The sequence below is a fragment of the Boleophthalmus pectinirostris genome, unplaced genomic scaffold (genome assembly GCF_026225935.1).
Source record: "Boleophthalmus pectinirostris isolate CB_2022bp ecotype Guang Dong unplaced genomic scaffold, ASM2622593v1 HiC_scaffold_14, whole genome shotgun sequence".
Taxonomy (NCBI): domain Eukaryota; kingdom Metazoa; phylum Chordata; class Actinopteri; order Gobiiformes; family Gobiidae; genus Boleophthalmus; species Boleophthalmus pectinirostris.
The window spans coordinates 27,492,753-27,517,343 of record NW_026571047.1 but is presented as its reverse complement, the minus strand read 5'-3'; the positions used below and the strand labels follow the sequence as shown (position 1 = coordinate 27,517,343).

The window sequence follows — 24,591 nt, the reverse complement described above, 5'->3', positions numbered from 1 at the left end:
AGACAGAGAGGAGAGAAGAGAGGAGGAGAGGAAAAGAGAAAGAGAAAGAGAAGAAGAGAAACAGAGAAGACAGAGAGTGGGAGAAGAGAGAGAGAAGAGAAGAGAAGAGAGAGAGAGAGAGAGAGAGGGAGAAAGAGAAAGAGAGAAGAGAGAAGAGAGAGAGACAGAGAGAAGAGAGAGAAGAGAAGAAGAGGAGAGAGATGAGAAGAAAAGAGAGAGAGACAGAAAAGAAAGAGAGAGAGAGAGAAGAAGGAGAGAGAGAGAGAGAGAGAGAGAGGGAGAAGAGAGAGAAGAGAGAAGAGAAGAAGAGAAAGGGAGAGAAGAGAGAAGAGAGAGAGAGAGAGAAAGGGGAGAGAGAAGAGAGGAAGAAAGAGAAGAGAGAGAGAAGGAGAGAGAGAGAAGAGAGAGAGAGAGAGAGAGAAGAGAGAGAAGAAGAGAGAACAGAGAAGACAGAGAGATGGGAGAAGAGAAAAAGAGAGAAGGAGAGAAAAGAGAAAAGAGAGAGACAGAGAGAGAAGGGGGGAAGAAACAGAGAGAAGAGAGAGAGATGGGAGAGAGAAGAGAGAATGAGAGAGAAAAGAGAGAGGAGACGGAGAGGGAGAGAAGAGAGAGAGAAGAGAGAGTGAAGAGAGAGAAAGGAGAGAGAGAAAAGAGAAAGAGAGGGAGAGAAGAGAAAGAGAGAAGAGAAAGGAGAGAGAGAAGAGAGGAGAGAAAGAGAGAGAGAAAGAGAGAAAGAGAAGAGAGAGAGAGAAAAGAGAAAGGGAGGGAGAGAAAGGAAAGTGGAGAGGGAAGAAGAGAAGAGAGAGATGGGAGAGAGAGGAGAAGAGAAAGAGAAAAGAGAAAGAGAGATGAGGGAGAAGAGAAAGAGAGACACAGAAGAGAAAGAGAGATGGGAGAAAGAAAGGGAGATGGGAGAGAAGAGAAAGAGACACAGAGAGAGGAGAAGAGAGAGATGGGAGAGAAAGAGAAAGGGAGAGAAGAGAAAGAAACACAGAGAGAAGAGAAAAGAGAAAGAGATGGAAGCGGGACAAAGAGCGAGAGATAAAAACAGAGAGAGCAAAGTGAGAAAAAAAGAGAAAAAAGCGAGAGAAGAGGAGGCAGAAAGAAAAAACAAATGAGATCGGTGGGAGAGAGAAAGTTAGAGAAAGAAAGAAGAGAGAAACAAAAGACAAAAGACAAAAGAAGACGCAAAAAGGAGAAAGAAAAAGAGCTCAAAGAGAAAAAAAAAATAGAGAGAGAGAGAGAGAGAGGGAGGAAGGTCTGAGGGGGAATGTGTCACTGTCAGAGGGTCTATATTGGCAAAGTGAATCCGTCCCTCAAGCATTTCAGAGCTTCAAGTTACAAACCTTATAAGGACCAAGCCCTATGTGTCTATGCACCCACTGCTATTCTTAGGCCCTGTCTGCAGCTAACCTTCAGCAACCCTGCAAGCAGCGCTCTCCAACCAAACCCACAAATTACGTAAATATATATATATTTTTTTGCAACTCAATTTCAGCTTTTGGTGCAATTTCTAATCAGTTTTTTGTGGTTTATCTTAAATTTATTGGCCGTTGTTGCCGTTTGTATCTCGCGTGTTTTTCCAGTGGCGTAGTCGGGTCCACCCCCACCCACACTGAAGGCACCCAACCAGCACCTCCAACCTCCACCCTTCACTCCAGGCTGGTTTGACCTGAGTAGACCGGGCGAAGAGAGGGTGCCGCGGCGGAAAGGTGGTAAATAAGGGGGTTAGATTCCAGCGTCCCGAGCAGCAGGGTGTTCCCGATCCCGGAAACAGGAGGAAGAAAAGAGAAAAAAAAAAAAGAACGCGTGGACTTCGTAGTTTGAACCCAAAATGAGCTCTACGTATACGGTCAGTTTGAACGGCCCCGCTCCTTGGGGCTTCAGGCTACAGGGAGGCAAGGATTTCAACATGCCACTGACCATTTCCAGGGTAAGAAACGAAAACAAAAATGTATTAAAATGCGCGAAATTTAAGAAACGTGCATGAATTTGTGATTGTCAAAAGATCTGTCTTAAAGCTGGACTGTTTAACTTTTCGATCGGAGCTTCCGTCCAAACGTTTTTCTGCGCGGATTTGTCACTGATGTGCCTGGAATGTCCCACAGCATGACTTTAAACAGCTCTACTTTACATTTATTCAATTACAAGTGGTTTTAGAGCTCAAAAATACCTCAAAAAAACACAGATTCTGGCTTTGAGTGGGTCGCCTCTCCACAGATCTGACCTGTAACTTGGTCTGTTTTGGTCTAGAAACGTTTAAAACCATACTGTGAAGTATTCCAGACAAAAAAAAAACAACATCTCCACGTAGAAAAGCACTTGACGGAGCCAGAAAAGCTGCAGATATTTATAGTAAACAAACGATTAAAACTATAATCGGCAGCAAAAACGACACGATACGAAGCAAATTTTTGCATGGCATTTTTTATAAACTTTAAAACACATTTTAGTTTTAAACACAGCTACTACAAATAAGTTAAAATACCTAATTTCGTGCTGCAGTCTGTAAAAAGTTTAAAGTTTAAAAGCAAAGTTTCTCAGGTCATTGCCAAAACGATGCATTTTAAGTTTGCATGTCACGTTTTATCCAATTAAAGTGAGTATAATTTTGTATATTGTTTTGATAATTTTGATGTGAATGGAACAAACTTTTAGAAAACTTTCGCAACGTGTAAATAAAAGTTACAAATTTGGGCATGCATCGAAAACTAATTTGGAGTTTTCGTAGCCCACAGCACAACCTTAAACCTTAAACCTACTACTGTTTCTTTTCAACCGCCAACACATTTGCCGATTACGTAACGCGAATATAAGTACTACGGGATATCCATACATGTCCAGAATGACATTGGTCCCGTAGTTACGCGTTTGTGAATACGGACCGGAGAAGGCAGGTGCCACTTAAAAGCTTACAGGAGCCAGCAGCGGCGGTTATGTAATTTTAAGTGATGATGACACGGAGCTCACATGTAATTTCCAGAATAGACCTGCACTGCTGGACTCAAATAGTTCGGACACGAGGCGAAGAAGAAGAAGTTAAAGCGTTCGACTTCGGCTACACTTTAATTTATCTGTATATAAATAAGCGAGATGCAATCCATGAGTCCAAAAAAGAAGCACTGTTGGCGTAGAGAAGAACAAATCGAAATAAAATGTAGTATTTTTGAATGGTTTACGGTCAAATTGCACCACTACAAACAAAAAAAAGTTATTACAAGTCACAATGTTATGTTGCATGTTAAATTTCTTGTCTTTTTTTAGAATTTTTAAAGGTTTTTTGACAGTAAATTGTAACCGATTTGACAAAAGTGTGTGTGAAAGCTGTGCAAATTTACCAAGCTTGGAACAAAGACTAAACTCGCTAGTGACCCCTGGTGGCGATTTAAACTTGTAAAAAAAATCAATAAATTGTACAAACATTTCACTTCTAACAAAATACCTAAGTCCTCTGTGGTTTTAAATAACAAACCATGAGATTTATGGGTTTCAAAATGTCAGAAAATGAGATTATTGGACGATTTAAATAAAGAAAAGTCCTCAAAAAAAACGTCACGTATAAACAGGAAGCTGATCTGTTTACATACATTTTTTTCCCGCGATTTCCACCTTCTTTAACAAGCCGCGGCATAACTATTTTCGTGTTTCAATCGCCGTTTTCAACTTCGCAAATCTCAGGCGCCTTAACGTCGTCAGCGCCAGTTTAAAGTTTCAGAGTTTGTCGTATTTTTGTCTCTCTGCATTCGCGTTTAATGTGGAAAATATCTGTCACGTTTTCTAGAGTTGAAGTTTGCAGCGAGGGCTCGGTTTGGTCTGGCACAGCAGTCAGAGTATTTACAGCAGTCCCTTTAAATAGCTTCAGAGGCGATGGGGAACACTGTGTGGGGTAGATCTTGTGTTACCCCCTGTATTAAAGCTGCACTAAGTAACTTTTCTGCTTATCTGATCATATATGTGTTAATCCAGACACTAAAAACACCTTTCTTGCACCTGCTTGTTAATAAAAACTCCTTAAGTGTCGACAAAAACCTTGAAAAAACATTCCTATGGGCTCACGTTCCCGCAGATCTGACCTGTGACATGGCCTGGTCGCGTCGTCCGCTTGTATCCATGGCGACGTTTAATGCCACACTGTGAAACAATCAAGGCGAAGTAATAACTAGCAGCTGCGCGACTAAAACTTCGCCAAAAAGATGAAATTATGACACATGTTAAAGTTAAAAGCTGCATTGTGTAACATTTTGATTGATGGTCCCTCACCTGCTTGTTTCTATGGATACGTTACTGTCTGGAATGTTCCACAGTGTGACATTAAAGAGCTCTACCTTACATTTATTCAATTACAAGAGGTTTTAAAGCTTAAAAACACACCTAGAAAAACTTGAGATTTCTTTCTATTTTCCATGAAGGTAGAAAGGTTTGACGGACCTTTGACGGACCCCCAACCGGAAAAGTTACGCAATGCACCTTTAAATTCCCTCACACTGTTGACATTTTTATTTGTAGATAGATAAATTTGCATTATAGTTTGATCCTTGGCTTTAAAAATCCCAAGGTCAAGCCGGATCGCTCCATGATCTTGCATTGTCCGTTTTGTGCGTATGGTTAAGTCCTATAAGCTCCGCGACATAAAACATAGGGGTTTGACACGACCAGCGGGGCTGCAGTTACACTTTGACGTAACGGACGTGGTTTGGATTTCAATCTACTTTTGCCAAGAACTAAGAAAAGACAGAGGAATGAAGACGGGAAATTCCATACATTTTGCGAGTCAGGAGATCTTTCACTAGATTCTGAACTCGCGAAAAGGTGAACTTGCGCAATTTTTCCAACTTGTCTCGAAGGAAATCCAAATCCACGTTAGTTCTACAGCACATTTTATAAACAAAGCAGCTTCCAAAGATCACAAAATGAAGACGAGAAAAGGTAAAAACTGCTAAAATTTGGTCGTACCAGTCCTAAAACAATAAAAACCAGTCCAAAAAAAGCAGAAAATAAGTCAAATAAATCAAATAATGTTACTGCTTTGCCTGGAATGTCCCACGGTATGACTTTAAACATACACATCTAGCAATACAAGTGTTTCTATTGCTCAAAAATACATTAATTCCTTCTGTGAATAGGCCGACTCTCCACAGATCTGACCTGTAACGCAACATAGTGCTGTAACCTGCTCGTCTTCTTCGTGATTGATAAGTTTAAGCTGTAAAATTTTCACAGAGACAAGCAAATAACGAACGGTCCACTAGAAATATTATGCAGCGCAACTTTAAATTAAAAATATCGCGTAGTTATTGAGTGATTTTATATACGGTGGGGAGTTTATCTCGTCTGATTGACAGCGAGAAATCCCAATTAGTGATATGTTTACGGGCAAGTCCAGGGGTTGCATTACCGTCAACAACTTGGTATTTTAATAGGGCCCCTGTTTAAGTCCTATATAAACAGATATTTTGAGACTTAAACGAATGCCTTAACAACAATAAAACCAACTTTGAAGTCCGCAGTTATTGTTTTAACCTTATTTTAACTGCTTTATCGTGGTATTTTGTCAGTGTGCCAGAAAGTGTGCTCAAATAATATTCCATCTTCCATGCAAACTAAAATGGAGATAGTGGTATAGAACTGATTTTCGGTTTCCGTTTTCGATTTTCGGTGTTCGGTTGGAGGTCCGTCAGCTTCTTGTTACTATGGATACGCCATCGCTGGTCTTGGAATGTCCCACGGTATGGCATTAAACACATCGAACTTACATTTATTCAGTTACAGGTGGTTTTATAGCTCAAAAATTCCCCCCAAAAACCCAAAACAAAACAGGCATTCTGAATGTGAGCGAGATCTGGCCTGGTTTGGTCTCCATGACGACAGTAGCTTTAATGCCACACTGTGAAACATTCCAGACAAAGCAATCACAGCTCCACGGACCAAAGAAAAGCAAACAATGCGCCTTTAAACTTAGTCTGCTGTAGTTATTTCTTTTTAAAGCCACAAATATTCTCTCTAAATTCTCAAAAAAACATGGATGATACTGAGCTGTACTTGTTGCATTTAAACATACTGCAATTTTTTGAGGATTAAATTGTGGTTAGAGCCAAAATCGGACTCCCGACTCCGTGATTACTCGATGACAGGGCCGGGGAGGGGAAGCTAGAACTGTTTTCAAGTGACGATTATGTCCGCAGACAAGAGAACAACTGAGGGGAAAATTGGTCTCATTTTTGAAGAGTAGCTCGCTCGCTCAGATACAATTGCTAATTTCTCCTGCATTTAGCAAAACCTTCGATCTCGGACGCACAATTTCAGCAACAGCAGCCGCTTCGCTTCAGGGTTACGCTGGCAAATTAAACAGCAAGTTCATTTTTGAAGATGCAGTGATTATGGTTTAGGAACAAATATTTCGGTTAAAAGTAGCAGGAAATGTCAAAGCGCTTATCCAACTGTAATTATCAGGGACTATATAAAAAACACAGCATTTTCTCATATGTACAAATACCTTTTTAAACTTTAATCCAAGTTATAATGGTTTTCCCTTCATCATTTGCTCACACAAAGTTGCATTTCGATTGATCCGTACATGTTGGAATGATCCTGTATTGTAATTTATTCAAGAATTGAGTGCTTAGAAAATTTCTGTTTTCACCTACCCCCTATCCCCGCCCACTCCTCTGTAATTACTTGTGATTAAAAATTAAAAATTCAGACTCAAAATCACAATTCTAGGATTCAAAAATGTCACATAGTCATTTTTTTTTTATAATACAACAAAGTAAATGAAAATCTGCTGCTCACTACACTGAAATTGTGAAGTCAATTTAAACATTTTTAAGTCAATTTAGATCAATATTAAGATTTACAATTAACAAAATGTAAAATAATGATCCATACATGTTAAATTTTACAACTAAATACCCAATAAAATATATAACATTGCCCTTTAAAGGCTTGTAATATTATGGGAGCTACACCACAAACTAAAATCTAGTAAAGTTTTTCTAGCTAAAATTACTTCAGTTAAAAAAAAAAAATCTTATTTGAGTAAATTTCACACAATGGAACATGATATTTTGTATTTAAAATAGGAAAATACATCTTTTTACACTTAAGAAAAACAACTTTTTGCACTTTGCTTGAATTAAAAAATAAATCTTACTCAGAATTTTTACTTATCTTATTTTTACTGACTTGGTATTTGAAGTTTTAGTATTATACCAGTACTACGCCAAAATATATAAACAAACTAGATGAATCTAAATGAAAAAGCACCTTAAGTAATCTTTGTAAAAAATTATAGCTACATCTGAATAAACACATGGTAATATTAAAAAAATTACTACTGTTTCAATTTTTAAAAAAGTACACCCTATTAACTAAACAAAAAAATTCATACCAAAAAAATTTAAAATTAAAATAAAAAATAAATCTTACTCAGAATTTTTACTTACATCTTATTTTACTTACATAGTATATGAAATTTTTGTTTTATAACAGCGATATGCCAAAATACATAAACAAAATAGATTAATCTAAATGAAAAAAACACCTTAAGCAGTCTTTGTTTAGAATTATAGCCACATTTGAATACAAAACACACTGTAATACTAAACAAAATACTACTGTGTTGATAAAAAAAGTACATCCTATTAACTAAAAAAATAAATAAAAAATTGAAATTGTGAATAGCATCTGAATTTGTATAAAAAAAAAAAAAAAACATGTTGCTTGAATTAAAAAAATAAATCTTACTCAGAATTTTTACTTATCAAGTCGAATCTATGTAAATAAAGTAAGTAATTGTAACTTGGATATTGGATTTTTTTTTTTTTTTTTTTTTTTTTTTTTACTTTTAGCAGTGTACCTGGTCTTGATTTGAACATACAGTGGAATGAGTGATTGTCAGGAGCAGATGTGGGTCTCCTTCACATGTACAAGTGTGTGACCGTGTGAGTGTGTGTGTGTAGGGGTGTGTGTGTGTGTGTGTTTGGGGGAAGGGCCGCGGGAGGGGGGCACGCGGGGGTCAATCTGAGCGAAGCCCCAGGCATCAACAGAGCGGTGTATTTATATCTGTTTTAACGAGTCCGCTGTAAGGTTAGACCGGCTCTCAGCGCACACCTTAAAGTGCCAATCGCAGGTTAGAATACTAATAATTAGCCAAAAACATAATAATTATAATCATGTTAACCAAGATTCGACTCAAAAATGTCACCTTGCTTTTACGATTTTTATTAAATTGGTGATGTTGACCGTGTTACCTAGCAATCATAACATTAACAATGCCCAAAACTATCTAAATTACGCAATAGTTACGATTAGATAGATTTTTTTTTTTTAAACATAACTGACAACACCTTTATTTTGTTAAATCTCACCTTATTCTTACTATTTTTATTAATTCTGGTGAAGTTGACCCTGTAACCTAGCAACCATAACATTAACAAGGCCGAAATCTATCTAAATTACACAATAGTTCTGATTGGACTAATACAAATAAATGATAATGCCTTTATTTTGTTAAATCTCGCCTTGTTTTTCTTTTCTTTTCTTTTTTTTTTAGTTAAGTTACTTAATTTAACTTATAATTACATAACTATATAATATTACTTCCTGGCAGCAGATATGAAGATTTCCAGTTGACCTTGTTATCTAGCAACCATAACATTAACAAGACCCAAAACTATCTATCTATATCTAAATTACACAATAGATATGATTAGATTGATAAAAAATAACTGACAACACCTTTATTTTGTTAAAAAAGTAAAAAAATAAGGCGGATTTATTTTTTATTTTGGTGAAGATTATAATTATCGATAATTATAGAGGATTATAAAAGATATGTCAATGTCTTAACTGTTACCTAGCAACGACTAACAATGGTCAAATCTATCTAAAACTAAATTACACAATAGTTACAGTTAGACTAATAAAAATAACTGACGACACCTTTATTTTGTTAAATCTCACCTTGTTTTTACTATTTTAAAATTTTATTTTGATTAAGTTTATAATTTCACTTCCTGTTGGACACTGGCAGCAGATATGAAGCTTTCCAGTTGACCTTGTTACCTAGCAACCATAACATTAACAAGGCTCAAAACTATTTTTATTTATTTTTTTATAAATATTTTTATTAAGGAATCACAATATACTCATACAAGATTTACAAATCACAATTATTTTTCCTTTTATATTTTTCTTATTTTCAAAAGGAAAACACCATCTTTCTAATAAATACCAAATCCAAATATTATCAAAAATGAAGCAAAGGCAAACAATCAAAAGATAATAATAATGGCTCAAAACTATTTAAATTATACAATAGTTCTGATTAGACTGATAAAAATAACTGACAACACCTTTATTTTGTTAAATCTCAACTTGTTTTAACCAGTTAAAACTGTTACCTAGCGACCATGATGTTAACAAGGGCCAAAACATGAATAAATTATGCAATAGTTATATTTAGACTAATAAAAATAAATGATAACACCTTTATTTTGTTCAATCTCACCTTGTTTTAACCAGTTTTTAAAATTTTATTTTGATAAAGTGTATAATTTTACTTCCTGGATGGACACTGGAGCTAATGCTATAACTGTTACCTAGCAACCATAATGTTAGCAGTGGTCAAAACTTGAATAAATTACACAATAGTTATAATTAAACTAATAAAAGAACTGACATCACCTTTATTGTGTTAAATATGGCCTTGTTTTTACTATTTATAATGTTTTATTTTGATGAAGTTTATAATTTTACTTCCTGAGCTAATTCTATAAGTGTTACCTAGCAACCATGATATTAACATGGGCCATAACTTGAATAAATTACACATTAGTTATATTTAGACTAATAAAAATAACTGACAGCACCTTCATTTTGTTAAATAAAGGTTTAAACTGTCTTTGCGGGTAAATTATCAATGAATTTTTGACACATATCTGGTAGAGGTATTCAGTTTTAAAACTTACTTCTACTTTCCTCTTTATTTTTGCACTTTTCTTCTCAACTTTTTTCCCACAAACTCACTTAAATGACCTAAACTATGAGCTAAATATTGAGCACAAGTACTGTCCCACCAAACAAAGTAATAATAATAATAAAAAATCATGAAAATCTGTCAAATTAGCTCAAACACAACCCAAAACTATTCCACCATCTTCATTCATAAACGTATCGCTGTATCCAGAGACTTCTCCATCTATTATAACATATGAGCTGCCATGAGACTGGTGGCAATCCTCTTAATAAAAATGCTTCTTTACTTCAGCTACTTTAACAGATCGATCTTATTTCTTAGGTTTGCAACATCAGCTCTTTTTTGTACATAAGGAAATGACAGAGTTTACGATATTGGTTGAGCAAGCAAGTGCTCCATCACCGGGAATAACACAAGTATGAATGATGGATTTGGGTTTAATAATAGCGGGATCTGGAGAACTTTACACAACCACAAACTGACTGAACATTTTCTATTTATGTATTAGTGACAGCCAAATCAACGTATTTCACTCAAACTAAAGCAAAAAACTGATACTGAGATTCTAATCAACGCTAAAATGAAATCGAAACTAGATCCTCAATTAAACAAGTACTGACAAAAATACAAAATTAAGCCAAAATTTTACCTTTTCTGAATGTTTAAATAACAATATATTATTCTTTTCACCTTTAAGAGCGAAAAAAGACAGCAATACGCCAAAATATGTAAACAAAATAGATTAAAAAAAAGCTGCCTTAAACAAACTTTGACAACTATTGATGAATATGAAAATGGACCCCGTAATAATATTAATATTAATTTGATAAAAATGACATCCTACTCGTCTAAAAAAAATAATATTGAATTGCCTTAGCACACGTTTGAAATTTTAGCATTGTGGCAACACCAAGTAAAAAAAATAAAATAAATAATAATAATAAATTAATTAAATTAATTAAAATAAATAAATACATTAAAATAAAATGAAATAAAATTAAATAAATAGATTAACCTAAACTAAAATCTGCATTAACAATCTTTGACAACTATTGATACATTTTGAAAATGGACCACATAAAAATATTAAAGAAACGACTATTAATTTGATAAAAATGACATCCTACTCTCTAAAAGAAATAATATTGAATTGCCTTAGCACAAGTTTGAAATTTTAGAATCGTGACAACACTAGGTTAATCTATTTTATTATTATTTTTAATATACTTTGACTTAAACTAAAATCTGCTTTAACAATCTTTGACAACGATTGATAAATTATATGGATGACATGGTATTATTAAAGAAACTACTAACATTTTGATAAAATTACATCCTACGGTCTAAAAAGTGTTAATTAAAAAGTGAAAATTAAAATTAAAATTGCCTCAGTATTTGCTTCAGGTTCAAAATCAATTAAATTTTACATTGTGACAACACTATGCCAATACATGTAAACAAAACAGGACATGATCTGAAAAAGCTGCTTTAAAAAACAATGAAAACCTCTGATAAATTTGAAAATACTTTGACATTCGTGGGGTAAAAATCCGCATTAAAATTCCATCACAACCATTGATAAATTCGCAAACAGCTGAATGTGTGTGGGGTAAAACCGTAGACGCTGACCTACTTTCCTTTGCGGTAAAGAAGTGGTTGTTTTTGAGTGTCTAGTGTTTGAAACTCTGCCTCTCCGTGAATGTGTGTCAGTGGCCTGGGGCTGACCTGTGCTTCTGACCTGTCCATAGATAACTCCCGGGAGCAAAGCAGCAGGAGGCAGTCTAACTCAGGGAGACATCATCACTGCCATCGACGGCGTCAGCACCGAGGGAATGACCCACCTGGAAGCACAGAACAAGATTAAAGCTGCTACGAGTAAACTCACACTCACAATGGTCAAGTAAGTACGAATGCGGATGTGTGAAAGTACAACGAAACGCTTTAGTTATCGTCGTAAACATCAGTGTTCATACTTTTTGTCATTGTATTTTAGCTGAAATCAAGAACATATTCTAACACAAATCCTATCCTTCAATACCAGAGACCAAAGCCACACCATAAACAAACTCAAAGTCCACTTACCGAACATGAAGCAATGACGTTTAATTCATCATAAACAATAACCGTGTTTTTTGGACTATAAGGCGCACTGTTGATTTTTGAGAAAATTTAAGGATTTTAAGTGCGCCTTATAGTCCGAAAAATACGGTATTTTTGATTTTGTCGACTAAATCAGTATGACATTTTCATCATTCAACAATGTCTTCCCTTATTGTCAAAAACAATTATTTTATAGGATGATTCTGGGTCAATAACTTCTGAAAACGCAACAAAACAACATGTGCATAGTCAGTGTTTCACACAAGAGCACAGTGCCTTTCCCTTAAGTGTAATTTTCTAAAAAAAACATCATCTTTATGCAATCAAAAGTGAAGCTACTAAGTGAATAAACATTTTACATTCTTTGATGGGAGCATTTCTATGCAACAAGTACAAGTGTTTGGCTCCATCTTGTGGTTCTACATATGAATTACACTTCACAATTCAGTTTAATTTTCTATACATTTCTATTAAAAGGTATGTATCAGTGTATCTCCACGTTTGACTACCCCAAATTTAAGACTTTTTAAAGACCTTTTTAAGACAACTTAAATGAAAATTAAGACCAACATCACACCCATTATGCGGGCGAAAAACACCAGACTCACTTCTCACTTTAAATAACAAAAAAATATGATTATTAATAAAATCAGAACTCAATTATAGTAGTATGAATTGCTTGTAAAATAGCCCAAAAAATCATTTATAACATTCTACCAAGACAAACTAACCTTTCACAATGTCTTGTCTCGCTTTGTCTTTCAAATTTTCTTCCCAGAAACCAAAGTATTGTTTGCGCATACTCCAAATTAGACTTTCATTCATGTTATGCGATTTCACATTGTAGTTTCTTTTTTTTCCCTCCCTCCATTTAACATGCAGCACTGCAGCCTGGTTGAGTTAACAAAAAAAATAGGCTAATGAAATTTAAAACCTTTGTGAAAAAAATAAGACTTGGACAACATACATTAAGAGTTTTTGAGGCCTTAATTTGGGAACATGAAATTTAAGACCTTTTTAAGACCCCGCGGCTACCCTGTGTACATGCGTAATGTTTTGTTTTGTTTATGTTTTCAGATCACGACGCCCTGCACCAGTACCCACAGCAACACCCAGAATGGACTCCCCCATGCCAGTCATCCCCCACCAGAAGGTAAACAAAGCAATATGTGTCCAGCCTCACGTGATTGACAGCAAGAAATCCAAATTACCAATAAGTTTTGACCTCTACTATAAGAAATTATCACAACTACTACACACACACACACATTTTTTTTTTCTTTTTACCTGCTTTAATGTACTATTCACCCCCCTAAGGAGTGTTCAACAGGGAATTTAAACATCTCTCCATCTAAAAGAGAATCAGAGCCAGTATCTGCAGTGACACCTCCTGGCCAGCGGGGGGTGTACAATTCCCCGATCGGTCTTTACTCTCCTGAGACTCTGGCAGAGATGAAGCAGATGCAGGGCAGGGCGGGCGGAGTTGCAGCCGCTCTGTGGTACGTCATTTAAATTAGTTGATAACTCTTAACAACAACAACAACAACAACAAAAACCCTAAAGGAGAAGTAAGCGAAGTTTTAAAAGCATCAGTAAAATTTGTGGAGATTATGCTCGTACAATTTATTATTTCATTACAATATATTAGATCTGGTGATAGCGCAAAAATTATAATATTTTTCCTCTTATTAAGACATTTTTTAATGCTGCATAACTTTTTGGATGTGTCATGTCACCTCCATGATTCCATAAAAATAGAAAATGAAAACAATACTTCGGAACATTCTTTATGGAGATGTTTTCTGCCGTACAGAGTGATATTATTGCCAAAACATGGAGACAAAAAAGTGGAGGTCCTTCTCTAGGCCAAGTAAGAGTAAGGTTTGTGGAGATGCAAGCCCACTTAAAGTAAGGATGCGTGTTTTTCTATGATTTTCAGGGCAATAAAAACATCCAAAAAGTACTGTTTATTTTAGTCAATTTTTTGGCTAAAATGTTATTTTAGTACGACCTAGTGCCTCCACTCAATTTCATTTCTCTCTAGCAACTAGGTCAGGAATTGGAATACACTAGACGGTTTACAAGAACACCGGAATTTGTAGACCACGTACCGAGAATTGAAGAGCTGTGAAGTAATGACGTCAAACTCAAGTGCCTGTCTGTTTCCCTTTTGTGGGACAACATTAACAGTAAACAAAGCGGTCGAGATGGATGTAGACGAAGACAGACATTCTGTGTTGGCAACGATTCCGAAGATCGAGGATTTAAAGCCGAAACAAAGAGAATGTTTGGTGAATTTTGTCAAGGGGAAAGACGTTATTGCCCTTCTTTCTACAGGATTTGGCGCATTACATACGACAAATAGCAGCGATTGGTTAAATAAAAAGCGTCGTCAAGCGAACAAATCCTAATGCTGCGAGGTCAGACAGTTTCCACGAAGTGAAGGCTACATTCTACATAGTACAAAGGAAGAGTAAATATAGGGATGTAACAATAATTGAAATATTGTGATCAAATCATTGTCAAAAATCTCAAAATAATATCGTGGACCGTCACAATATATCAAATCACAAGTTCTGCTGCTTAAATGCATGGTTTTACAGTAGCAACAACTTATAAACATCGGGAACTACATATCCCATGATTCATTTCAGTGCAGAAAACATGAAGTTAAATGTTTTTTACTTTAATTCTTGGGATTATGACGGAAATAATTCACACCAAAATCTTGTCAAGGTATTTTAAAAGCAAAAAAAGTGTCCCATCTACAATTATATCAGCCTCTTGAAAATATCGCAATAAATATCATACATATGTTAAGCCCCCAAAATATAGTCTAAGTCTACGGTAAATATGATGACTGGCTGAAACGTCCTTACTTCTCCTTTAAATACACGATACACTTGGTTGAGTTTGGATTGCCTCACCCGCTCCTGTGTCCCCTCCACTTGATATTAACCACACTGTGATAAACATGGAACGTTCCGATGCCGTCCCTGGCGCGTGCGAGGCCACGTGGGGGTATTTGCGGGTACATGCCCTCACCCACACCCCCCGAATGCTGATCTGTGCAGGTAACGCAGCTAGATCAGATCTCTGTAACCGGAGTTTGATCACGTTTGAGTCCAAAGGGTGACGCTAAAGGTCGCTGATGTATTACAGCAGCATCTGAATGTGGCTTTAATCATCTGAGGCAGAGAGCGCACTCAGGCCGGTTTGGTCCTGGTTTTTCCTGTTCAAGTCCAGGTCTAGTGCTGGTCTAGGTAGAGGTGGAGTCCTGGTTTAGTGCTGGGCTAGTCCTTGGTTCAGTCCGGGTTCAGAAATGGGTTTAGTCCTGGTTTAGACCTGGTTTTGTCCTGGTTCAGTCCTGGGTTCAGTCCTGGGTTCAGTCCTGGTTCAGTCCTGGTTCAGTCCTTGGTTCAGTCCTTGGTTCAGTCCTTGTTCAGTCCTTGGTTCAGTCCTTGGTTCAGTCCTGGTTCAGTCCTTGGTTCAGTCCTTGGTTCAGTCCTTGGTTCAGTCCTTGGTTCAGAGATGGGTCTAGACCTGGTTTAGACTTAGTATAGTCCAGGTTCAGCGATGGGTATAGTTCTGGTTCAGTCCAAGGTTCAGTCCTGGTTTAGACCTGGTTTTAGACCTGGTATAGTCCTGGTTCAGAGATGAGTTTAGTCCTGGTTCAGAGATGGGTCAGTCCTGATTCAGTCCTGGTTCAGTCCTGGTTCGGTCCTTGGTTCGGTCCTTGGTTCGGTCCTTGGTTCCTTGGTTCGGTCCTTGGTTCGGTCCTTGGTTCGGACCTGGTTTAGACCTGGTATAGTCCTGGTTCAGAGATGGGTTTAGTCCAGGTTCGGTCCAGGTTCGGTCCAGGTTCGGTCCAGGTTCGGTCCAGGTTCGGTCCAGGTTCGGTCCAGGTTTGGTCCAGGTTCGGTCCTTGGTTCAGACATGGGTTTAGACCTGGTTTAGACCGGTTATAGTCCTCGTATAGTCTATGCTCAGATACAGGTTTAGTCCTGGGTTAGTCCCAATTTATACATGGTGAGTGCACAATTTGTGGAGTTGGTTTAATTTTTTTTTTAACTCTGTTTTCTTTTTTCACATTTCTATAAAATGTCATAACATTAAGTTTAAATGTTTTTATGTTAGTCAGTGTAAAATTATAAGGACAGAATTTGTAATTAGCTGCAACATAAGAAACTGAATAAATTACCGCAGAGTATGAAAACAACGTCCGATACATAAAACATAACTTTCTCAATGCAGAGGAGTGAGAACAGAACCACAAACTCTCTGGTGACTGGTCAAACTTGCTCATTATATAAGAATAAAAAAAAAAAAAAAAAACTCACTGAAAACAGATACTCTAATTATACGAACGCAGTGGGTCCCACATGTACAGTATGAAAACAATGAACAACAGATAAACAGAGGACACTTTATCTCTATGCAGATGAGTGAGAATAGAACCACAAACTCTCTGGTGGCTGGTAAAACGTGTTCAGTATTCGAGCGTAAGCCTGCAGTATGTGTATTACATGTGGGCGTGTGCGATGTGCTGCTCTGAAATAGTTGCCGAGGTTAATTGGGGCTGGTATCTAAAGCCCGTTTAACACTCAGATCTAGTATCAGTGCAATACCTCTACCCTCCTCCTGCTCCGTCGTACAGTTACGCACATGGTACAGTCAGGTGTCCCCAAAACGTGAGACCCCCCTACCCCCTATCACCCCCCCCTTACCCCCCTTTTACCCCCTCCGATGTCCTCCCACACCCTCCAGAGTAGAGATGAATAATAATCAATTCTGTAAATGTTTTTATTTTGTATTTATATTCTGTCAAAGTCTATGTTTTATTCTAACACTTTTATTTTTATGCAATTTATTTGATCACAATCTGCATTTCTAACCTTCTCCGCGATTTCGCCGAGCTCCAAGCTATTTGAACCTCAACGAAGACATTTACAGCCATGTTTTTGACGTATAACTAAAACAGAATACAAAAACAGATGTCAAGATCTAAAAGTTGTGTGAAAAATGATGAATTGTGAGTACATTTTTGGCGTTTTCTATTTATATTCTGTCAAAGTCTAACACTTTTTAAATTTTTATGTGATTTATTTGATCACAATCTGCATTTCTAACATCCTCCACGATATCGCCAAGCTCCGTTTCTAGTCGGTGACGTTTGTTTGCTGGTAAATAATGGAAATATAGCTTTTTCTCATTCTGATTTCAACCTCAAATTGAAACTGAAGCGAATACAAAACATCAAATGTATCATCTATAATAAGAAAAAGTAGTTTTATAATCACTTTTGTGCAATATTTGAACCTCAATGAAGACATTTACAGCCATTTTTTGGACAAATACCTAAAATAGAATACAAAAAGAGATGGAGAGATTTGTCAAAATGTAAAAGTTGTGTGAAACATGGTGAATTGTGAGTACATTATTGGCGTTTTATGTTTATATTCTGTCTAAGTCTATGTTTTATTCACTACTACAACACTTTTTTATTTTTATGCAATTTATTTGATCACAATCTGCATTTCTAACGATATCGCCAAGCTCTGTTCCTAGTTGGTGATGTTTGTTCGCTGGTTCGTTCTGATTTCAACCTCAAATTGAAAATGAAGTGAAAAGAAAACATCAAATGTATCATCTATAAAAAGAAAAATATTAGAAAGTGAAGCACGTAGTTTTATAATCACAATATTTGAGCCTCAAGGAGGACATTTATAGCCATGTTTTTGATGTATAACAAACAGAATACAAAAAGAGATTTGTCAAAATATAAAAATTGTGTGAAAAATTGTGAATTGTGGGTACATTTCGCCACTAATCCAACTCATAATTAACACTTTTTGTTATAGACCCTACCTAGACAACTACTACGACTACACGGACATTAAATTGTGTTATTGATACAGATTTTTGTCAATATAAAACAACTTTAAAAGCAAAAACTGCGAATCCAAAGTTGATTCATTGCACACGCACAGAGCCCCGTGAGCCCACCTTAGCCCACCTCACGCTGGGGACACAGCTGCTGCTCTCTGCTCTAGTTACACTCCCCCTCCTCCTCCTCTTCCCCTCCTCCCGTCTCATCCCAAACCGGACCGGGACCTCTCGTCTCTTGGCCGCCCCGTGTGGATCGCGCTCGGCACGTTTCACTCTCCTCACCTTTTACCTTTACGGCTGCCATCGGGGAAATATAAATAAACCGTTCACAGAGATCACAATATGGACGCTATGAAATTACATAACTGCGGACAACATGACACCACCAAAAGAGGTCCACGTTTTGATCCCTCCTGTTAATGGGCAAGACACTTTACCCACCCGGCCCATGGATTACATAGAAAACATCTAATATTCCAGTCAGATTGTGTGGATTTAAGTGTTTTTATTAACTTTTTTGTACATTTCTATCATCATGTTGTTCTTGAACTCATGTTGCAACACTGGAATTTCCAAATTATGGGACAAATAACATTTTTCTTATCTTAATAATTGGAATTTACGGGAAAACTTAAGTGAATTGTTGTATAGAGTGTATGAATAATGAACATATTGTAGAAATCAGAGCACTACTCTGTCTTTTAACTTCCAAATTTTGATTTTTATGTTTAAATTAGTCGATTAAATATCAAAAATATTCTTATAACCTTTACAGGAAAACTGGAACTTTCCCAAAACCCACAAACCTTTCACTCCTCCTTCTCAAATAGCGTTTTTCTTAACTTAATAATTGGAATTTATCGAAAACTTAAGTGTATTCTTTTGTGGAGTGAATAAATAATGAATATATGGAAGAAATAAAAGCATTACTCTATCTTTTAATTTCCAAATTTCGATTTTTAGTCGATTAAATATCAAAAATATTCTTATAACCTTTACAGGAAAACTGGAAGTTGCTCAAAATCCAAAATCTCTCTTCTCAAATGTAGTTTTATCTTTTAATACTCTTGTCACTACAGTAATATAACATCTTTTACAGTACTTTTTTGAGCTGTTCTATCACTTTTTGTATTTTAAATCGCTGTACAGTGACCTTGAGTGAAACTTAAGACGCCTCAAACAAACTGTACTATTACCGTCATATGTAAACAACGCACATTTTAATGCGATGATGCCAGTTTACTGTACAACGTTCATGCCGTCATTTTAAAGTCGTCTCTGTGAATGTCTGGAAGGGCATCAGGTGATCCGTGTGGCTAAAAGTGTCCCAGGTCACATGATCACCTCTGCTCCTGTCACTCACCCCCTCTACACTAAACTAATGAGACTGTAGAGATAAAAAATAAATACACGACTACGGCTGTGAGATTTTCAATTTGAATGGACGCAAAAGCTGCAGATTTTTAAGTACTATAATTTCCTCCACAAACACCAAAATATTCAGTCTTATTCTGTGTAAAAAATCTGTACAGACATGTTTTGAAATGTGATTCTTGTATTGGTTTGTCCATTCGGCAAAAATTATCAAAAATATCTGATTGCAACTTTTCGGATGAGCATTGCAATTGATTTATTTACATCGTGATACTAAGATTCTATTCAAATTTCATATTTTAAAACACGTCCAGAAGAACTGACATTAAAGAATGCAAGAACATGTTTTTACAGATTTCTAAATTACAGGGTTAGCTGATTTTTTCATGCAAGATAAGACAGGAGATTTTTGTTATTTATTGAGGAAAATTACAGTACTTCAAAAACTGCATTAACCAGCTGTTTTTAAACTGTGAACTTTTTGGACACAGTAGTATAAAAAAAGAGTAAAAAAAGTAGCAATAAAGATGGAAAGAGACAGGTGTCAATAAGGCATAAATATATAAATTTATATGTTCAAGTCAAAATAAAATAGAAAATAAGTAATAAAAATATCTCAGCTATATTAAAAAAAAAACAAGGATATGATGATTGGCCAGTGTTATTTAATAGAGCTAAGGAGCTGCTAAAAATAACTTTCATTAAAATGCTGATTTTTTTGAGATCTCAGGTCCAGTCAAAAACAGAAATTATCGAGTTCAACATTTTTGCATTAACCTTTTGGATATTTCATGGTAAAGTACAATGTAATCTATAAGGAAAACTGGCTCTTGCCCTTTTCCCACCTTGGAGAATGACATCATCTAAATCTGAAAACTACCAATTAAAACTAAACTAAAAAATAAATTGTTAACCTTATTTCAATGCTTGCAGGGGTGTCAAACGCACATTCACAGAGGCCAAAATTAAAAACTGGGACTAAGTCGTGGGCCAAACTAAATATTTATTGAAAAATTTCAACATCATCTGCATGTTTTCTCATCTTTTGAGATATGTAATGTTCAACTTTTTCTTATTAAAATAAATGTTTAATAATAGTTTTGCTTAAACACTGAATCCAGAACAAGCAAAATAAATAAATAATGTATCCATAGTCGATGTGTAGTTGACGGGCAGCTCTAATACATACTTGATATGATCTCGTGGGCAAATATAATTATATCGCGGGTAAAATTTGGTCCCCGGGCCCGAGTTTGACATGTCTACTGTAGAGGAAATTATGGTTTTCAAAAATTGTGATTTCGATTCAATTGCGATTAACCACTGGCTTTTAACGACTCTACATTACAGGTCAGATCTGTGGAGAGTCGCTCCTATTCATAAGCGAACGTACATGAACATTCACACGGACGGACACAAAATCGCAAATCGAATCGCAATACTTTGATATTTTTCCAAACAGTTTAGCCTTTCTGTCGACCTAAAAAATACCAGGATGACGACAAACTGAAGCCCTGCCTGTACGAAGGATTAACGCCGCATTGTAGTTGGATACTTTCCTACAAACACTCCCATTGTTGTGTTCAAAATACCGGGGATATTTAGAGCGTGTGTCTGTCTTCTGGTGTGTTACAGGTCATCGCAAACACAGCCGCAAAGTCAGTACCCACAATGCATCTGTGCTTGATCTGCATGAGCCTGCGGTGGACTCTAGACAGTGCTATTCCTGGGTGGTGTGTCGATGGGGCTATTTATAAAGTTTGTGAATGGGATGTTTCCATATTGTTTCAAAGGAACAATGCGTATGCTATTTTAATTCATCTTCTATAACCTTATCTGTCACAAACAAGTATTTAAAATGTTTGAGTGAGCTTATAGGGCGTATATTACTCTATTTTCTGTTTTAATATCGTTTCCTCATCAAAAAGCATGTCCAAAGTTGTGTTTTGTTTCATTCACACATAGGGAAGTAACAATAATCGAAATATCGTGATATCGTATCGTCTAAGTTCTCACAATAACATCGTGGACCATCACAATATATCGAATTACAAGTCTCTTTGCTTAAATTAAAGGTTGTATAGAGGATTTTTTTAAGGGAAGAGAAATACAGCGACAGTCCTTGTGCGCGTTCAGAATTACTGTTGAAGTTTCCTGTCTAGAAGTAATTCAGCGACTGACGCGTCAGTTTTTAGACCCTTCGTCTGCTTCGGTCGCGCCATCGCTGGACGAGATCTCCAAGAATCACCTCAGTTTGGCTTTGCTCCTTTTCCTCTTCTCTTCTTCTTTCAGCGACCTCAAAAACGGACTTTCTTTTGAGGCGAACCGGTCGTGGATTCTCGTCCGCCGTCGCGACAAACTTTGTGCGAAATGCGAGGAAGCGACAGTTCGAAAAAGCCTCCAAGAACCGCTGCGTAAACCACGTAATCCCCGCGCTCCGACGAATCAGTTATACTAGGGAGTTTGATTGACAACCCAACAGCCAATAGAAAATTAGGGAGCCTCATTTTCTATTGGCTGATGTTTATCTGGCCTCAACACGTCCACAGTTGATAGATTTTCGTTCTTTTTTTTTTGGTCATCATAATTACAAAGCTGCTGCGTCTCTGTAATGGTATTTTAATCTTTCACTGACAGTTTGAAACAAAAAAAAATCCTCCATACAACCTTTAAGAGTTATGGTGCAGCAATAGCTAAAAAAAAGACAGAGGGAACTACGTAGACCATAATCCTTTGCTCCATTTCAGTGCAGACTACAAGAAGAAATAACAGTTCTAAACACTTTTAAGTCTTAGTTTTTTGGATTAAGTCTCGTCAAGGCATTTTAAGAGGAAAAAGCACATTTAATTCTGTTTGCCTCCACAAAATATTGCAATAAATATCGTACCGAGAGATGTATATCATGAAAACATCGTACCGAGACATTTGAATATTGCTAAATCCCTAATCGTGAGCCTCCCCACCATATCGTGAGCTTTCCCACGATATCGCAATAAACATCGTACTGTGAGGTTCATACCGTGACGATATCGTATCGTGAGGCTTGGATATCGTTACACCCCTATTCGCACAGGTTTAACGCGCAAATCCAACATATTTAAGCTGAGTTCTTCTCTCAAACTGAAAACCCTCTGTTCCACCTTGTGACGTCATGTGGTAATACATGTTTTTAAACTCTATACACCTTCACAAGAATCATTCGGATGATTTCAGACCTGGTAAAAAGAGCTATTAACTAGAAAACTACAGCTACATGACATCACAAAGTGGAACAGAGCATTTTGACCTTTGGAGATGTAGACAGACTAATAAATAAAGAGTTACTCAAACATGTGTGAATGAAACAAAACACAACTCCAGGTATATTTTTGACGAGGTAACGACATTATAACCTGACCTAAAGCTCACAAGAGTCAATTCTGTGTAATATCGCACCTTTAAAATTGGTAAATAATTCTACACAAGCCTTTAAAGGTGCCTGGTACCCGTCTTAAAATGTGAAAAAACAGAACTAGTCCATTTTAAACAGTTTGCAGTGATCCAAAGTTCGTCCTCACTTACTCAAAGAATCCTATTTATTTACCGTGATAAGTTAAGCTTTCACAGTCCAGTGAGGAATTTTACCGTGAAAGTAGAAAAGCTAACAACAACCAGCATGTCAACGTGCACTTTCTGATAATCGAACAATAAAACAATTTATAATTAGACGCAGATAGGACGCAGACTTATTTTAACCTCAAAAACTGCGTAAACAATCCTCAAATACATGGGAAAATTGGATAAAGTCCCATTAACTGAACAACAGAATTACTAACATTGAAAAGTTATTGATGGTGAATGAAAATGTGTGGTTTGTGTTTAGTTTTTCATTCATGCTTCTCTTCAAAAACATGAATGAATGAATGAATGAACCATGCATGAGGGACTGCTATTGTTTTACTTGTGTCTTATTTTAGACGTGGGATGCTGTGGTTGAATTGGAAGTGTGGTTTTGGGTGATTATTTTTAGTATTTGCTTGGTTCAATAGCAGTGCATGTTTTTTTTTTTTTTTTGGTTTTGTTTTCTGGTCTGTAGTGACTTGCCTGAAGTTGTAACATGTTAAATTTAACTATTTTCAGACTTTTTAAAGATATTTACTGTTCAATATTTGACATTATAGAGTCAGAGTGATGAAAAGTTGATGTTGTAATTACATTTTCAGTGTTTTTAAGAGACGATGGCAGCTTCTCTTAGTCTAATTTTTTACCCCATAGTGTAAAAACTGATCTGAAACCTTTTTTTTACCTTCACAATCTAGAGGAAATCTGTCCGTGCCTGTATAATCTGTCTAATCTTCCACTTTTTTTTACCTTCACAACCTCTTTCCTTCTACTCAAAATCTTCACTCCTCTTTGCCGCACCTGCACCTGCACCTGCACCTGCCCCACACCGCCCCCTGCCTGTCACAGTGTGGAGTACACCCCCAGCTTCAACCCCATCGCCCTGAAAGACTCCGCCCTGTCCACTCACAAGCCCATCGAGGTGAGGGGTCCCGGGGGTAAAGCCACCATCGTCCACGCCCAGTACAACACCCCCATCAGCATGTACTCACAAGACGCCATCATGGACGCCATCGCCGGACAGTCACAGGCCAAAGGTCACGAGAAGTGAGTAAAACAGGGGCTGGTCGGTCTGTAGGGACAAAACGTGGACAATATTTGAGGCAGTTCATAGGCGTAGATCAGTGGGTTTCAACAGGATTTTAGGAGTAACAGACAATGGCAAACTATAACACTCTTTCTCGAGAAGTGAGTGCCATGTTTGAGGCAATTCATAGACGCAATTCAATGGATTTTTCAGAAATGAACAAGCAGGAGTTTAGGCATAACAAGCAACGACAATTTATACTCTTCTGTCTATAGAATAGGTTCTCACAATGGCATCACAAAACAAAATAATGTGACTTAAACAGAATAAGCACAGACAAAGAAGTAAAGCAGGTAGCAATCAAAGTGCAATTAGAAAGTTAAAAAGTCTACCAACGTTTTCTACTCTGATGACCAAAAATGAAAGTTTTATACACAAAAACTGTAATTGGACAAGCATAAAGCATAACTCAGAAAATCCAAACCAAAAAGGAAATAATTATAATAATTTTAGACAAAACTACTCCCCTTATTGGTCTGGAAAACGTACAGCAGTCATAAGTAAGTGAATAAGACTTTTGTTTTGTCAATAAGAAGCATTTTGATTTGATAAATGGCCATAGTCT

At 36.6% G+C, this 24,591-nt stretch overlaps 1 protein-coding gene across 2 annotated transcripts in view; it reads left to right on the top strand.

Moving 5' to 3' along the window:
* Positions 1 to 1,390: 1,390 nt before the first annotated feature.
* Positions 1,391 to 24,591, top strand: part of ldb3b (LIM domain binding 3b) — a 30,645-nt gene continuing 7,444 nt past the window's right edge. For both annotated transcript variants that reach the window (XM_055150361.1, XM_020928809.2), the window contains exons 1-6: positions 1,391 to 1,461; positions 1,587 to 1,933; positions 11,725 to 11,876; positions 13,154 to 13,229; positions 20,975 to 20,997; positions 23,789 to 23,986. In XM_055150361.1, coding sequence (XP_055006336.1) covers positions 1,835 to 1,933; positions 11,725 to 11,876; positions 13,154 to 13,229; positions 20,975 to 20,997; positions 23,789 to 23,986 — 548 coding nt within the window. In that variant the 5' untranslated portion in view covers positions 1,391 to 1,461; positions 1,587 to 1,834. The remainder of the gene's footprint in view (positions 1,462 to 1,586; positions 1,934 to 11,724; positions 11,877 to 13,153; positions 13,230 to 20,974; positions 20,998 to 23,788; positions 23,987 to 24,591) is intronic.